Raw genomic sequence first — 19,195 nt, 5'->3', positions numbered from 1 at the left:
CAAAGTTAATGCAGCAAGTTACTTTAGAATTTCTTAACATGCAATGTTTTCGATTTTAGTCTTGTGAATTGCACTTATCAAATTTCTTGCAAATTATAAAACTCAATTTTGTGCTGCGTATTGTCACGTGTTGTGTGCCGCGTGTTATTGCGTGTTGCGTTATGTATGCCGCGTGTTATCGAATGTTGTGTATTACGTGTGTTATGGCGTGTTGCGTGTTGTGTGCTACATGTTATGTGTTGTGTGCCGCGTGTTATCGAATGTTGTGTGTTACGTGTGTTATGGCATGTTGCGTGTTGTGTGCTACATGTTATGTGTTGTGTGCCGCGTGTTATCGAATGTTGTGTGTTGCGTGTGTTGCGTATTGTGTGCTACGTGTTATGTGTTGTGTGCCTCGCGTTATCGAATGTTATGTGTTGCGTGTGTTGCGTGTTGTGTGCTACGTGTTATGTGTTGTGTGCCGCGTGTTATCGGCTATCGCGTGTTCAGTGTTGTCTTGTATGTAACTGCGTGTTGCGTGTTGTGTGCTACGTGTTATGTGTTGTGTGCCGCGTGTTATCAAATGTTGTGTGTTGCGTGTGTTGCGTGTTGTGTGCTACGTGTTATGTGTTGAGTGCCGCGTGTTATCGGCTATCGCGTTTTCAGTGTTATGTTTTGTATGTAACTGCGTGTTGCGTGTCGTGTGCTGCGTGCAGTCTTGTTGCCGTAGAGCATGTGTGTGCAGTGCGGTCACTCACATCGGTCAGCCAGGTGCCTGTAGCAGCAGCAGTCCCGCAGCCGCACGTAGCGCACGCAGTCGTGGGCCAGCGGCTTGCAGCGGTGCGGGCCCATGTAGCAGGTGTGCGGCAGCCAGGGGAAGGGCTCGGGCAGGAAGCGCCGCTCGCAGCAGCAGTGGTCGGCCAGCACGCGCGTCTCGCAGTACTCCATCTCGCGCCGCGTGCACTCGCCGCACCCGTCCTGCGTCGCTGGGACTGGAATGGTGGAGAATAGAGATGACTCGAGACATTTAGATGTTTATGGATTTTAGTGCGCCTACAAAAGTACGCCGCGTCCTTATAGACGTACTTGAACATTAATTTACGTTAAAGTTATTTTAAAACACAAGATCCTATACCACAAGGCGAAGGCGAAGTTCCCAAACGAAACGTTTCAGTTTACCAACTTCTCAATGAATGCATTTGAAAGTTTCAATAATATTTCTTAAATAAACAGTTTCTAAAATGTAGTTTAAATGTCTGTATTTTAGCACTTCACCTTTGATTCATGCCATTCGTATTGTTATGCATTGTTCTATTTCCGTTTCCTAAAGGACGTCTAGAATAAAAATGTGATCTCATTGGAAATTCTAATTTGTTGAATTATTACGAAGAGACTACCTACATATTATAAACAAACTATACATATCAAAAACAATCATTTGAAAAATACAATCTAGCATTCTTTTCAATTTACTTTTCAACAGTTTCACAACTAAAGTTTATGCTTTAACGTGAGTACTCGTCAAGTATCAAATGCTGCGTATAAGTCGCAAAGGCGCGTTAAAAAGCCTGCAAATGAAATATTCCATGCACTATTGATTGCAATCTGTTTCGGGCACTACACGCATGTCTACAAGGACCTGCAATACCTATTGATCCTTTTTACCTGTAAACATGCATACTTTTACAAGTCACGTAATTATTAAGCTACGTGTGTCGTTTTGTTACTTCTTTTCTCTTTATTATTTTAGACTCAAATGGAATTGGGATGAAATGACGATGTAACACATGGTAGAGCTTCACATAGATCGATATAAGTGAAGTAAACAGCGCAGAAACCCTTTATTCTTTTTCAAGATTTTAACATAGGAGCTTAACTTTTTTTCAATTTGCTAAAAATTATTGATATGCTCACTGTTTAACTATAGGAAATAAAAAGTAACACGATAGATACTGCTTTCCGAATCGGTGGTAAATGTTAAAAATACTTATGTAATGACGATTCTAAAGTGCTACTAAAAGTAGTCTAATTGAATAAATAAATGTTTGAGTTTGAACAACATAATCAAATTACGTACATTTATTGTAACGATGATTTAGTTGAAATATTACAAAACGTAAGAGACGCCGCAAAAAGGTTATATTTTGAAGAAAAAATGTTAGGTTTCATTCAACCGTGACTACGAGACTACGCTTTTTAAGTCCTTGGAGAATTTTATAAAAAATAGTAACTAAACCGTGACGAATTGTACCAATAATTGATGAAGTAGTAAGTACCTACTTCTGTCTGTCTGCCTTTTTATAGTTGAACTTTGAAACATAATGGGATTTATAGATATCTGATTGATCCTCTAGGAACAAAATTTGTTATAGAAAAATTTATAACACTAAAACTACAATGTTAATAAAAATTTTAACAATATGTACAACTGTATAAATCTATACATATAATAAATCTGTAGAAGGGTCAATTCTGTACATTGCAAATATTGTAAACATAAATAGCAGGGGGTGTTCCTGGATCGATACCAAACCCAAATATTTGATTAAAAAATTTTTTGTCTGTCTGTCTGTCTGTCCGTCTGTCTGTCTATCTGTCTGTCTGTATGTGAAGGCATCACGTGAAAACTAACGGTTCGATTTCGATGAAACTTGGTATAATTATACCTTATTATCCTGGGCATAAAATAGGATACTTTTTATCCCTGAAAAATACGTAGAAAAAAAATTAATCTTAATTTTTCCGCGCGGACGGAGTCGCGGGCGGAAGCTAGTTTTAAATATAAAACATCGCTCGACAAAGTCTTTTTGTAGCAAGACACTAGAAAGCAAAGCTCCGAGGGCTCGCAAAGCTTAATTTCTAGATCTTAAAGCGCGCGTTTCAAAGCTAAGGGGCGCAAGTAACCCTCCTAAATGAAGGTTGAGGTTTAGTGTGGACCGCCCCCACTTGGGCACAGAAATAGTGCAATTACTGGAAGATCCCGAGCGTGCCTAACGGCAACTTTGTGCCAAGGTCTCCAAGTACTAACAACTAACAAGAGTGGACGTTTAGCGTGGGTACACTTGGCACACTTGCGGCTTTATAGCTACCCTTGGGAGAATAAACATTTGTCTCCAGACATACGTCTGCGTATATATTTGCGTGGGTTTATTTGACTTCTATAGTCGTTTATTGGAAATAGACTGAATCGATAGTGTGCTTGCGTTGTTTAGCATACGAAAGTTATGTAAATATGTTTGTGTCTTTACATATTCATAATTTACCACATATAATATAATATCGTATGTATCCTATATTCTTCCACGGGATACTACAAATATTTTGAGATAACTATCATAACGATCAGGCACTTATCCCCGGATTCAAAATTGATAAAACTATGTAAGTTGGTATAACACATTTGAAGTAATTTTCAAAATTAGTAATACTTATAAGTAGTTTAACGGTTTATCCATTAGCATAACATACAGTGATGAAAATTAATTAAACTTATTGAATTTATATGTTACGCAAATCAGATATTTCAATTTCTGAATAACAAGAGAAGCTTTTTATTTAATTAAATATATTGGTACGGTGTTTTTGCGAACTCGCAGTCCCACCCTCGTGCCACGGAAATAAAGTAACCAGAGCCTCAGGAAGTCACAACCAGAAAATATTATATAACCATTTTTAACTGTGTATCTGTGTACCTCCGAAACGTTTGAAAATAAACTTTTCTTGATAATAATACATTATGACTAGCTGTGCCGCGGTTTTACCCGCACTGTTCCGCTGCTGTTGGTCTTAGCGTGATGATAGCCATAAGCCTTCCTCGATATTCGATAAATGGGCTATCTAGCACCGAAATAATTTTTCAAATCGGACCAGCAGTTCATGAGATTAGCGCGTTCAAACAAACAAACAAACTCTTCAGCTTTATAATATACTAATATAGATTAAACGAAATTAATAAATGAAATTCACAGCTAATTTAAAACTCGAGATAAAACCAAAGAGCCAATTTAGATTCGATTTATTTTTTCTCAATTATTTTCTTCATTCCGTAACAAATAACAATTGCAGACCTCACTTCAGCTAATTTATCATTAGGCATTGTAAATGGTAATTTATTGAGAACATTAATTTTCCGGTCTGTCAATGATGAAATATAATTAAGTTCATCACAATTTGCACAGCCCTGGCAGTCGCACCGAAAATTATAAGGTTTCCCTCCTAATTATGGTTTCCAAGGTCGCGGAGGGCGTGTCTGTGCATTTGTCACAACGCATTGTGTCATTTAATAAGTACGTAGCAGGACAATCATTTAACAACGCATATAAGACTCAGATGAAAACATTTTTAATGCAGAAAAGCCATCGTTTTTATTAATAACAGCATAGAGTTTAATTAAATAAACATCGTATCTTACAAACGAACACAGAAAATCACACAATATGTAGGTATAACAATACATACTTCTCTGAGAAGAAATGCTACGTTTCGCAAATTTTCTTCACACAAAATGTTTTAGATTTAAATCTATCGGCGAAAATATTCAACAAATACGTGTAGGTATATTGGAAGGACTGCTTCGAACAAAAAAAAGGTTATGATATTTTCATTTAATTAGTTCTTATCTCTTGTCCGCTTTGACAAACGACGTTACATCTTGTAGATCCTCGACCTTACCACCACGCCTCCAACCTCGCCTTGTGCCTACAGGCCGCGGCCATTCAACATAATTGCTTGTGAATTCATTGAGACACGGGAAGCAGCTTTCTTTTGAAGGTTAATAGATGATAATTATGTACATTTTGTGATTAATTGCGTGATTCAACTGTAACGTTCCTTTTTTTCTTGCCTTTTATAATTATACAAATGGTGATGGAAAAAATGTCAACTGATTAAATAAATATTAAAGAGTTAAAAATATTCTTAACCTTATAATGTGCTTGGAAGTCGCACTGCATACAAAATTTAGTGACCAGCCCAGTTGTATCAACCTAATAAGTTATTGCAATATAATTTAGGTAACTGTATGTATTCCAAAAAACAACCTACGTTTCTTGATGAATAGCTAACTGAAAGAAACTTTAAAATCTGAGTCTTATTTGAATAAAAACATGCATCTGCTTTATGAATAAAGTTTCTCTTAAATCTTATCCTTGGTACGATAATTACATTTTTAGTGCACAAAAATTAACTTCTCGTCAAAGACATACATAATAATATTATGCCTTTTACTTTAGCAAAAATACTTAAATAATTTTATATTTTTTTTTAATTTGTAGTTTGCACGATAAAATAATTTGATATCTTTAAATTGATTCCCATATATGTGTCACATTATCCCTTGGCTATCGCTAGGGTGATGTCATATCATGAAATCACTACCCTCGGAAGCATACACCCTCTGACCCAGATACTTTACAATCATATTTATACATAAAGGCTTGGAACTCTACTTTCTTTTATTGTTTTCAATAAACGGAAAAATGAGACGCTTTTGTCCTATCTATAGGCCAGGCTAAAGAATAATATCAGTTCAGAAAATAATATAATAGTTTAGCCATTTCTTTTGTTTGCGTTACAATGTATGTATAAGGTATATATTTTTCAACATTAAAGTTCTTAATGTTAATCTGCATATTCTACAAGTTATGGTAACAGTTTCTATGAATAAACCATACTCTCAACGGTTTATCTTTTAAAATTCTGAACATATAGGTGTAAATTAATGAATAAAAAATTACCATAGGCTGTAGTCTATTATCATAGCTGTGGATAGTGAACACAATAACAGTGACTCTTCAAACGAGAGGCTCGGCCTTGTGCAACATTACAGGTATATTACAGGCATTATACACACAGGAGAGCTTGGGCGGCAACTAGGGCTGCCAGCTGTGCTATTTACGATAATAAAATAATCTGGGCTGCGGTATTTGTAACTAGCTGTGCTACACGGTTTTACCCGCAGTGTTCCGCTTCTGTTGGTCTTAGCGTCATAATATATAATAGCCTATAGTGTTCCTCGATAAATCGACTATCATACCGAAAGAATATTTCAAATCCGACCAGTAGTTCCCGAGATTAGCGCGTTCAAACAAACTCTTCAGCTTTATAATATTAGTATAGATTTATGTTTTTAATGTTGCCCATCTGCTACTATGAGGCGTGCTCTGAAAATTGTATTATTTAATGTAGAGAAACGTGTAACTCTACAAGTTTTAACTAATCAAATTCTATACCTACCTAAAATACGTGGCTAGGCCGTTCACGTTTTGCGAACTTCAGATAGAGTAATTTTATTTATTTTTAACAATATTTATTGAGATAAAGAACCGGCCGCTTAGCTCTACATTAAACTCAAACTCAAACATTTACCTATTTATTCAATTAGACTTTTTTTAGAAGCACTTTCGAATCATTAAATATTTTTAACATTTACCACCGATTCGGAAAGCAGTAATCTTAGATTAATTAGATCTAATAACTTTAGATTATTGGGCACGTAGTAGTAGAGAGATAATGTAAGAACTACGTGGTTGAACCATAGGGTACAATTGATATAAATTATAACTGATCTTTATTAATAATATAAACTTTTTTTCAAGTAAAAAATACATATACTGTCACAAGAATGCAATCAGAACAGATTCATCATCAATAAGTAAATGTACCCTACATTATTTTGCGTTCTTCATACTAAAAGGTAAACTTTATTATAAGTCCATAAGCTTCATATTGAACTCAAAGGTTTTCTCTTACCTTTGAGTGGTGATTGTGTGAAAATGAATCATACTCAAAGTGAGGGGGACTCGCTAATCTTAATGAAATCTCGCCCTGTAACTTTATTTTATTTTATTTTTTATTTTATTCATAAAAGGTACCTTACAGCTGTTGATAAGATAAATTATACTAATTACATATAAAAACGCCAATTACAAGGCACACCGATAATAGTAAAATTGTGTGACAAAAAACGGCAAATTACAAAGGTACTAGTTATAATTGTTTTCTTTTACTTTAACAAACTTAACTTAACTTTAACAAAAAATTCTTGATGAAACACAAAACATAAATGAATTAAATGTGACTTCTCGTGAACAAGCAATATCAACAATATAAGTATATAACATTAAAGCTGAGAAAAACAGAAATGAAATTGAGCCTGTTAAGGTAGGTGACAATGTGAGAGAATGAGTGGACGTGTAAATGAGTGTGTGTGTTAGGGTCTGCGTGTGTGTGTGTGTGTGTGTGTGTGTGTGTGTGTGTGTGTGTGTGTGTGTGTGAGTGTGTGTGTGTATTACTTATTTAAGTTATTTATAATCTGAAGAATTGCACTTTTAAATCTAGGGCGTGATAAACAAAATATATCAGCTGAGCAAAATTTATTATTATATACTTCAGGGAGTCTGAAATATGGAGAATTTTTAAGATAGTTTGTAGACGTTGACGGCACTAAGAACAAATTTTTTTGTCGAGTGCCTTGACTGGGAACCCGAAAATTTAAAGGATTCAAAATAGAGATACAGTCAAATTTGTTATTTAGAATATCAAACAAGAACATTACGTCGATTAGATCTCTTCTATCCGATAACGCGTTAATATTATAATGTAGACAAGCCTGCTCATAGCTTACAGGGAAATGTTTGGATTTAAAATTTAATTTCTTAAAAAATATTTTTTGTATCTTTTCTAGCCTATTGATATAACATTTGTAGATTGGTCGCCATATTACACATGCAAACTCAAGGATACTCCGAACATATGCAAAGTATAAGACCTTTAAACATCGTATATCGTCAAAAGGTTCAGCTGTGCGCAAAACAAAACCTAAATTAGCAAATGCCTTATTTGTGACGTATTCAATGTGGTCGTTGTACGTGAGTTTCTCGTCCAGTATTACGCCTAAATCTCTTACTGTATTAGTGGATGGAATTTTTTCGTTGCAGATTGAATATTCAAAATTTATAATATTTTTTTTATTCCTAGAGAAAGTTATTTTTTGACATTTATTTATATTAACTGATATCTTATTTATGTTATAGTAATTTGTTAATCTATTAAGGTCGTTTTGAAGTGAAAGACAATCATCTAAACTAGCTATTTGGTAAATATCTTTTTATCGTCCGCATATAAAAGGAATTTAGAACTATGAAAGCATTTATCTATATCATAAAGATAGATATTATACAGCAAAGGTCCCATGTGTGAACCCTGCGGCACACCTGACGGGATATCTACAAAGTTAGACCTATAACCACCAACTACAACGGCTTGACAACGATTTCTTATATAAGAATCTAACCATCTCAGTAGGTTTCCTTTGATATTTACATCTGAAAGCTTGCCTATTAGAACATCATAATTTACTCTGTCAAATGCCTTCTCAAAGTCTGTATAAATTACATCAACTTGTACGTTGTCATTCATATTAGTGTTAAGATAGTGGGTGAAATCCAATAAATTTGTTAAGACATTACGTGATTTTATAAAACCGTGTTGATTATATGGAATGTAATTCAGAGCATGTGTGTAAATACTTTTGTAGACGAGTTTTTCAAGCAATTTTGAGAATATGTTAAGCAATGAAATACCCCTATAGTTTGTTATTTCTAATCTAGAATTCTTTTTATGAATCGGTACAATTAAGGCTTCTTTCCAACGTTTCGGGAAAACTCCTTCGGTGACTGAACGTTTAAATAATATTTTTAAAGGTAAAAGAAGACCGGACTGACATTTCTTTACGAATATAGCTGGTATACCATCTGAACCAGCGCCTTTTTTAACATCTAAATCCTTCAGTAGTTTTTTTATTTCTCCATCATTACAAGGTATAGTGTGTAAGCAGTCAGTTACATCAGAATCATAGGCATTAGGCGTTACGCTGGAGGAGATAGTCCTTTGAAACACGCTATGAAAATATTCGTTGAAAGCATTACAAATATCACTACCGTTTGTGAGAACGCGTCCATTATAATTCATGTTGGATGGTAAATTAGAATTCTTACGTTTGCTGTTAATATACGTCCAAAATTCCTTTGGATCCTTAATGATGTTGTCTTGACAACGTGATAAATAGTTAGAATGACATTCGTCCTGTAAGTTTTTAACTCTTTTTCTTAGTAGAGAAAAGGATGCGTAGTCATTAGGGTTTTTGAAAATTTTCCATCGACTGTGAAATTTAGATTTCTCTTTAATTGCATTAATGAGAGCCGGCGTGTACCACTTAGGGTAATGGCGTCGAGAAGATATCTTTATGCATGGGACAAAATTATCGATTAGGGTATTTATCTTGCTGTAAAATATGTCCACGCATTCGTCCAAAGAACCTGTTGATAAAAGTTCATACCAATTTATTTTGTTCAATTCAGAATTTATGGCATCATAGTCTGCTCTATAAAATTTTCTCAGCTTAGGAAACACAGGCCGCAATTCTTTAAAACATATATCTTTTACACAAATAATCAATGGGCTATGAAATTTATCGATATTTACGAGTGCATCGGAACATGCCGTGCAGTCGACAGAAACATTCGAGAAGACAAGATCAAGAGTATTGCCACAGTGGTTCTGTGTGACGTTAAACTGCTGGGCCCCCAATAAATTTATAGTATCGAGCAGATCTAATGCAGATTCTAGTAAATTTGAATTACAGTATTTGTTAATTTTATACGTGTTGTTAGTCGACCATAAAATAAAAGGTAGATTAAAATCGCCCATAATAAGAAATAGGTCATTCGGATGCCGATCGTAAATATTACGTAAAGCTTGATTAAATATTTTTAAGGTATTATGTGCGTCTGAGTTAGGGGGTAGATAAAGTGCAATAACGTGCAAATTCTTTGCATCCTGTGACCTAAATTTAAAAACATTCCCTGGTATCGTTAACCAAACACTTTCAAGGTCATCAGGAACGTTATGCAAGTTATGACTCAAAAATGTTTTCTTTATACATATCATAACACCCCCGCCTTTCTTTTTGGTTATTCTGTCGCATCTAAATACATCGTAACGCCTATCACAGAGTTCCGTATCCAATATTCCGTTACATAACCAACTTTCAGTAATAATAATTATATCGTAATTATTTTTTTCAACATTTTTATAGAAGATTGGTAATTTTGTGCGTAATCCGCGTGCATTTTGGTAGTAAATATTTAAAGTATTGTATGTTGTCATTATTTAAAAAGAAAGAAATGTATATGTATATTTAACTATAGGTATTATTTAAAAATACAGGATATAATTTCGTCTGAGAAAAAATTATCGAGAAAATATTTTATAACATAATTACTCATATTATAATTGCGATTACGCATCAAATAATATATTCTATTATAGTAGAGCCATTTTAATAGGCAACATTTGACAGTTCAACAAAATTCAACAACGTAACCTAGTAACGACGACATAGAATAACATGATATTTCGTTTTGTTAGAACTGCACATTTGCTTAACTTTTTTCAATTATGATTACATATTTATAATAATAATGACCGATACAAGTAATTTTAAGATTTCATTTTACTGATAAACCATACTAAACATAATAAACAATTTCTGAATTGAAGAACTGACGTCACTACAATTTTGTGTCAATAAACCTTTTTTCTTTTTAAATACCAGAGACGTTACTCTAAAAATCGAAATCTGACATCTAGAATCGAATGCATTGATTACTTGTGAATAAAAATCATCATAAATTAATAAATTCGATTGACAAATGTTTCAAATCCGTATCGATTAATTCACTTTAATCGATGTTTTTCAGCAGGTTACCTCTCTTCGAAGATAAAATTGATAGACGTCAAACGTTGCCTATTAAATTGGCTCGACTATAATGCATGACAAACAAGTAAATTCGTTATACACAAAGAACATTCGACACAAAAAAATATTGTAACTGAGGGTATGTAGAAAAATTTTGTTCGATATCGTTACTGTGCGTTCACTTTTTAAAGAAATCAGGGGTGATAAACATATTATCACAAGAACGTTCATTGAAATTTCTAAGATAATATAAAATGATTTAAAAAGTGCATTCATCTGTAAATAAAGGGTGTATAGTGTATGTGAAAAATATGTAATGAATATGTAGAATGTATATGTAAATAAACTAATGTGATGTGGCTCATAATATAGAAGGCTCTTTAATAAAGACTCGATCCGAGCAATAAGCAAAAGAACTATTTTAAAGTCTCTAAAAAAAGGTTTAGGTCTTCTTCCGATGTTATAGATTTTGCTGGGGACTTTTCACTGGCGCGTAAGTAAATTACGCAATTTTTAACCCACACGAATTTTATATTACGCTCTTTTGCACGTTGTTTACAGGTATTTAACAAGATTTTGTTCGCGATAGTAAGATGTTCATTGATGAAAATCTTTACAGAGTTACCACCAAATCCAAGGTCGTGCGACGTTATTCCTTTGTTCTTGTTGCATTTTTTAAAATTGGCTATTAAAACATCCTTGCTCATTTTATTATTTAATTTCGCCACAATTTTTTTAGAAGCTCCGTGTTTACCCTGTAAAGGTTGAATTCTGGTAATAAAATCTAAGTCCTCTTTTTTTAGATTACAATCTAAGGCAGCTGCTAAGCGTAAAAATTCTTCGACTAGGTTTTCATTGGGTTTTTCCGGTAAGCCAACTATTTCAACATTTAAGAATCGGTTCTTTTGTTGGGTACGTCGTTGCTCGAGTTCCAATGCAGCAATAGCCTTCTGAAGGCGAGCGTAATCCTCTTTTCTGTTAGAAGCTTCGATTTCATAAGCCTTAAATTTGTTCTCCATAGTAAGCACTTGTGATTGAATTTTTTGCATATTCTCTTTAACTTTGTCAGCTATTTTTAACTTGGAATCAATGTCCTCAAGTCTTTTATAAATATCTTCAATAACACTGGTGTTGAAAGTAGAAGTTAGTTCATTTAAATCATAACGAAGCTTTTCAACTTGTTCCGGAAGTGAAGAAAGCGGCGACAACATATCTTCAATTCTCCTTAATGATAATTGATAAGAACTTAAGTCTTCCAAGTTTTTTGTGGTACATCCAGATGACAAGGTATTTTTACAATCCTGACAAAGCCAAGAGGTTTGACGCTCATTCCCAAGTCTCCGCCAACCGATTTCTGAATATCCCGCACATTGAAAGTGGTAAGTACGCCGACAGCTGGAGCAAGCGGTACCGTCAGAAACAGTCTCATTACAACGCTTACACGAGATGACTGAAAATTATTATTTTGACCTTTCTTCTGACCTTGTTTCTAAGGGGTTAATTGCTTCAGCTACTTCGCGCTACATTATAGAATTTCCTGAACAAATTTTATATTTACTAAAATGCTGAATTGTTCAGTATTACGATTCGATTGCCTTACTTTGAGCAGCTTTATTTTCAATACGTTATTTTAGAAAATTGCATGCATGATAGCGATTTTAAAAACGATAGCTAATGTTTAAAATCAAATAATTTTATCTATTGCTTTATAAAAGAGTCAGTTATAATTTTTGAAGTGATGCTTCTTTATCGGGGTTGGAAAAAAATTTAGTGTAACATTTTTTCGTTACGCGTGACATTTTTCCGTTACGCGCCATCATTTTCTTATCCCTACCACGCGTGATTCGACGTTTTCTGTAAAGTTGCATATTGTAAATTATTTTTTGAAAAATAAGGTCAAAAAGAATTTTCACTTCTTACGTGTGTACACTAGTACACGCACACATTTTTTATTTAATAGAATTGCAGATATTATTTAATCGACTTGCACTCCATAATTTTCTGTATTCCTCCTTTATATAAATTTTAGCTTTAAATTCACAATGGACTCTACGCAATACGAGCAGTAGAGATCTAGCGCAGTTGGCATTGTTATATAAATTAGTGTCATAGAAAAATTGTTCAAATGCACGTACATTATATCACAATATAAAATTGAATTAAATTGCATTTAATGACGGACAATAGTCACCAGTCATTTCCTTTGTAAATTCAGCAAAGTTTTATATACAATTTTTTGATGTGTAAAATGATAAAAGAAGATTTTTTTATATTAATTTTTTTTTCAAGTTAGTCCTATTGATAGAAAGGTACCTATTATGTCCTGTCAAATAATTTTTAAAGAAGGTGTTTTTATTTCCCATCGTTGGTATGTATGAGATATCTGGATTAATATATAGATCGGTAATGTCCATACAAAGCCAGCAACAGCAAACACCTTTGAAATTTTTGTCTTTCAATCTATAAAATATCGATATCGATACCCCTTTCTATACGAAATCGTTCAAGTTATGTTTCATCTAGAATTTTCTTAAATTCACATTATAACTCTATAAATATATCACCTTACAAACACTACTTGCGTTAACGACTCGGCTAATTGTCTCGAGCGATGTCAACGCGAATTGACCAATTAGCCGCTTGCTCATACTGTTATTAAAATTTATTTATTTTCAACAGCCCTTTGCTATTTATTTTCCCGGTTCATGGAAATTGCTTAATGGGTAGACTTTGAATTCAGCAATTTGTTCGTATTTTATTTTTATTTGCATTAAATTTTCTGAGATTCGAAGAATGCTCTACTATAGACATAGAGCATAATTTCTGTTTGAATTTTGTAAAACGTATTCGAAAATTTTGTAAAAGTTCAAATGCCTAATATGCCTAATTAAAACGTGATACAATCGATATAAATAAATTTAGATTCTTAACAGTTCTCATGCATATACACCGATATGTCAATGTGTAGAGTCATATGCAATTATCCCTCCCAGACTTACGTCATTAACATTATAATGAAAGAAACCCCCATTCAAATTCACTTTAAATCTCTAATTACAGAGAATACCAGGCAAAATCCTGAATCATCCTTGACATGTAATGAATGCGAGTGCTTGCGAGCTTTAATTAAAACTACAATTACACAACACAAACTGACTCACGCGGGAACATCGCGAAATCTAAAAGAAGTTATTCTAACTGAGTCGATACATATCAAACTCCGGTAAGTCCATTGTAACAGAAATGTGGGAATCGAGGTATTTTTAATAACTTAAAAAAACAATATGTTTGGACCTTTATAATTTATGACGGATATAATATAATACATTAGAATTATTTTTACGAAGAAAAAGAAACGTATTACTTGATGATTATGCCACAAAATTAGATTTAAATCTGGACATACAGGCGTTTGATATGTACCAGCAAGACTTACCGGGTTTTGAAAAACATCGTCTTGGACTTACAGGAATTTGAAAAATCTCTAATGGACTTACAGGGCTTTGATAGAACTTAGTTTTGGGACGTACTGAGGTGGTGGAAATAGGTAGATAGTTCGGCGCGTTGTAAGTATTGGACATTAAAATAAAATATGTAAATTAAAAGATACAAATTATTATTATTATTAACCTTTATCATCCCACTGCTGGTCAAAGAGAGGGCTCAATAAATCAAAACGGTTGAAAAATCTCAGTACGGCCCTGGGCTTTATGGCTGGGAATTTCTACTGTGCGTGTGCTGTGCGTCTAGTTTCATTTATCTTTTAGCTGTTTTCGGAGCCTTGTCTGTTTTAGCTTTTGATATTGTTTTTTTCCTTGCTTTGTCTAGAACCACCACCTCTATAGTAAAACTGTTTTCTTCCATCATTTATCAATTAAAACGATTTAAAAGCATTGGTCACACGTGTTAGCTTCAACAAAATTGAGAGAAATGGCAGCCATTTTAGTGCCATACTGCGCTGTGATTGGTCGAAATGGACTTACCTGAGTTTGATAAACCACTGTCGACGGACATACCGGAGTTTGAAAAAAAACATTTACTTTAGACCTTATTTTAATATAGATACGATTGACTTACCTAACTTTGAAAAGTACAGACTGGTTTAGTTTTACAATTCAAAATTGGCGCCATTGTTATCTCAATTTTGCCGGGGAGTGGACTTACCGGAGTTTGATATGTATCGACTCAACTATGGCAACTGAACAAGTTCATACAATACACTACTCACTTTAGTTTCATAAAAGTAATGAGGATTTTTTGAAGCTTTCATTTTTTATGTATTCATGTGAAAATAATATACGCCGAATGGAGGAGATGTTACGCGTCAGAGATATTTTTTCAATGGCTTATAAAACTGGAGTAGGACGCTTTATATTGTAACAATGAACCAAAAATATGTTGTTAAAATTTTACAAATTTATGAACATTGTTCAATTTACTGTACCCCGTCATACAAAACGGAGTGTAAAAATTCAGAAATCTCAAGCAAGCCTACTCTAGTAAGGAATGTCGTATTGTATTTTCATTTTTAACCGACTTCAAAAAAAAGGAGGATATTTTCAATTCGGCCGCATATTTATTATTTAGATGTGCTATTTACTAAATAAGTTTGAAATCGTTGCCTTGGCACTAAGCACTTAGTAATCAAAACTATTAGATACTAAAAGTTGTACAGTGGTTTGGCACCGACATTAAACCTATTTAGTAAATAGCACATCTAAATAATATGTAGTAGGTAATTAATATTTTTTATTTATTAATTTTCCCTTTTTTGAAGTCAGTTTTTTAACGCAGTTATTTTTATATATCTTGAACACCTCATCTATAACTCTAAAAACATGTTAGCTCAATGCAATAAGACCTAAATGTACTCACTATCATCCAGCCTCAGCGCCGCAGCAGCTCGCTTAGCATCTGCGGTGGACACGTCATGCTCCACGAAGTACTCCTCGTAGCTGACGTCCACCTCCGTCTCGCTCCACGCCTCGCTGTCGTTGGCTCGGCTGCCGTTCGACTCGATACCTACACGTCTGGCTACTGATATGGGATGCACCTGTGGAGCATCATCACTACATTGCACAAAACAAAGTAACCGTTGCTGTCTGTCTATCCCTATATAAATCTTTAAAACTACGTTTGTGATGAGGTTTTTTTAATAGTTATATTAAGTTTTCTGCTTCGCTTCTATGATTCCTGAGTAACGTGTTTTAAGCACTTAAATGTTTTATTTTTTTTAAATAATTCCTTAGAAAGCAAAGCAATGCCTGTAATATATTTAAGGCAGGTACTATTACTTCATGTCGAATATTTTTTGCATTTTTTGCTGCACACTAATTTGAATGCTGGGAAATATTACCACAGTCTGTCTAACATATTGTTGTACGTCAGTTGTATTTTATCTTGGATACGTACAATACAATACAATTATTTTCCTTACTTTTACTGCATAATATAAATTTTGCGACAGATACCTTACTTTCGGGATATAGAAGGATGTCGACCAAGTTAATTTGTACAAAGTAATTAAACTAATCAAGAGAAATGGCGCAAGCTAGTGCCAAGATTCTGTTTGGGAAGCAAAGCTCCAATTAAGTAGGAGTAGAGGAGGATTAATCAGGATCTGCTAGAATACCACGTTCCTTTGTTTCAAAACATTAGATAAAACTAAAACACGCATTTTAACCTATAGGTATAGTCATAAAATTTGCGTGTTGAATATTTATATCTATCTTCATTCTCTGCTTGTCTTTCTAATCAGAAAGGTTATCGAATTCTCTCGCGTAATTTAAAAATTCCTTCAATACCGGAATTCTCTATAAATGCTAGTAATAAAACCAAAACCTACCACAACGGTCGGTACTCGGAAGATGACGTCAGCGCTGGCGCCCACCAGCAGGGCCAGCACGGCCCGGAGCAGCCCCGCGCGCATCCCGCGCATACCATCGCACACCGCTGCTGACGGGCACGGCTCTGTAACAACGATCTCATAAATACACACTCGACAACATTATAAAAACTATTTGATTCTTAAGCCTTTTTTTCTACTATCAATAGTCTCATCGAAAAGTATGTTCCTAAGAAGGAAATAAGAAATGTCCACCAACGTAGTATAATAATGCCCTAGAAATGAAAATAAATGATTATGAATCTAGATCCACTGTGCATCTAATTTAGTAATTTGTCAAGCTATTAGCTTTTGAGTTTGGTAGTCAGGTCCATGTAGTCTACACAGATTATAGCAAAGCCTTTGATATAATTGGCCATAAGATTGCCAAATTATAATGTGTGAATTATAGATGAACTCTTTTAAGTTGGTTTACATCTTACATGAAAAAATAGGTCACAAGCGTGGTCGTAAGAAGCAATTATTTATCTAGTTAGATAATTCAATACCGAGTGGCGTGCCACAGGGTTCTCTTGTTGGACCACTATTGTTCCTTTATTAATTATAAATGTTATTCTGAAAACTTAAAAATTGGTAACTTGAATCGTGTGGAAGAACCTGCGATAAATAGCTTAGTTCAAGTATTCTGCCTATTATTTTTTGTGGTCCGATATCTCCAAAAGTAAGGTAAGGTCACATCGTTGTTTATTGAATAAACAGGTGTTATTTCGTATCAAATTGCATTCAACCTCGAGGAATCTATCAAGTGTAACTCAGTAAACGTAACGCGAACCCACATCGACAATCATCGCTCGTGATTTCTTTTCCAATACACTTATGTCCTTGATAACAAGTACTCTAATAAGAATTTATCTTTATAACAAGAGTATATTTCTAGCTATAAGAGGTACATTTCTGAAAAAGTATTCTGTTGCAAAAAAATGTGAATTAATATATACATTCATATAAATACGTTGAATGCGCATACGCTATAAAACAGCAAAATAAGTACGTTAATTAGACACTTATGAATTAGCAAATCTTTAAATACGCGAAAATAAATACTTTCATGTGCATTCACTCAAAATCTAAAAGGTGACACAATTTCACTAATTTTTTTAATATCCTAATTGAATTTCGAAATTAATCTACGCTTTAAAAATGCGTAAAATATACAGTCAAAATTTAGTTATGAGATCGTGCTAACTCAATCAATGAGCGAATCAATTGTATAGCGTCTAATTCAGTTATTACATTGAATGCTAATAATCTGACTCACCCATTGACCGTCTGCACATTCATTCTTAAACATTTGTGCACCTGATGCGAATCTTCATCAATAGTATTGCATCAAATGTCGTGAGTTTGTTCAATAAATTTTTTCAAAGTTCCATAAATGGAGGACGTGCTTACTCTTAGCTATTTAACTAACAATATTTTCATGTTTATTGTATTCAATTACATTATTTTCCTAAATTCAGATATGGATATTGTACTTTATTCCATTCGTTAAAGATATATTATTCACTCCCATTTCCAAATATTCCAATTAAATTATTGTTCCTGCACATTCCTACAACGTTTGCACTGCTGATCGAAAGGTCACTTTCATGAAAACGAAAGCCGTCAAATTTCAATTTAAAACGTTTTCCAGAATGTTCTTGAAGGAAATCGCATACATAATATATGACCTCTTACGAATTCCAGAGAGCAATGCAACAGTCGTTAGGTTTCCATGTGGACAGTTAAGGGGCATTAGCAATCAGATCACGGTGCACCTGCGCTGCATCGCGACACGTAGTGAATGGATCCGATATCTAAACCTTCGCTGTGTATAATGGTCCATTTTCTTAGCCAAAATAATAGCCAATAGGCAGTTTAATAAGGTACGTGAAGGAAAGCATGGTGACTGGTGAGGGACCATAATATAGAAAATGTATGTATATATCTTATTGATATACCATATAAACAAAGATAATAACAGGCTACAAAGCCTAACATATAAAAGTTATTTACAACTCTGAGGAGCTTTTATGAGGTTGTTTTTTGCGTAATGCTAGTTCTTTTTTTTATAAGGAAAGCAATATAACTTCTCATAACATCAACCTCGTATAAAAACCATCACCAGGCAAACATAGAGTTCCGACCATTTTGTGATAAACAGGGAAAAATAAATGTTTTATATTTTTGTTCCAAGGCGTAACCCATTGAGAAATTATAGCATTAAAGTATTTTACTTAGTTTTACAATTTGAAGTACTTACGAACATTTCTATAGAATTTTATAGATTCCTAGACAGCTGCTATTCTATACAAGCAGTTTCGCATCTAAATAGCTTTTGCGTCCGTTTTGTACGGAACAACAAAAACTAAAGCCATCTAAATAGTTTATTTCGATGGTGGCTATGATGTGTGAGTAATATTTTTGTGGAACCTTGGCCGATAAGTGCGGAAAGCACTTCTCTATGCAGTTAACATCTCGTAAATCTTCACAGAGCCGCTGACAGATCGTAAAAGTTTTACGAATTGAACTAGTCGATATGAGAATAATGGATTCGGGCACTTTCAACGAGG

The 19,195-nt window shown here is 34.0% G+C and overlaps 1 protein-coding gene across 1 annotated transcript in view; it reads right to left on the bottom strand.

Moving 5' to 3' along the window:
* The window catches only part of LOC123699638, a 33,761-nt gene that overhangs the window by 2,801 nt on the left and 11,765 nt on the right, over positions 1 to 19,195 (bottom strand). The window contains exons 2-4 of the mRNA XM_045646632.1: positions 16,584 to 16,708; positions 15,614 to 15,791; positions 738 to 971 (exon numbers count right to left, since the gene is read on the bottom strand). Coding sequence (XP_045502588.1) covers positions 738 to 971; positions 15,614 to 15,791; positions 16,584 to 16,676 — 505 coding nt within the window. The 5' untranslated portion in view covers positions 16,677 to 16,708. The remainder of the gene's footprint in view (positions 1 to 737; positions 972 to 15,613; positions 15,792 to 16,583; positions 16,709 to 19,195) is intronic.

Source organism: Colias croceus, chromosome 18 (genome assembly GCF_905220415.1).
Source record: "Colias croceus chromosome 18, ilColCroc2.1".
Lineage (NCBI taxonomy): Eukaryota > Metazoa > Arthropoda > Insecta > Lepidoptera > Pieridae > Colias > Colias croceus.
Note: the sequence above shows the minus strand (reverse complement) of the source record. Positions and strands in the feature narration are given on the sequence as shown.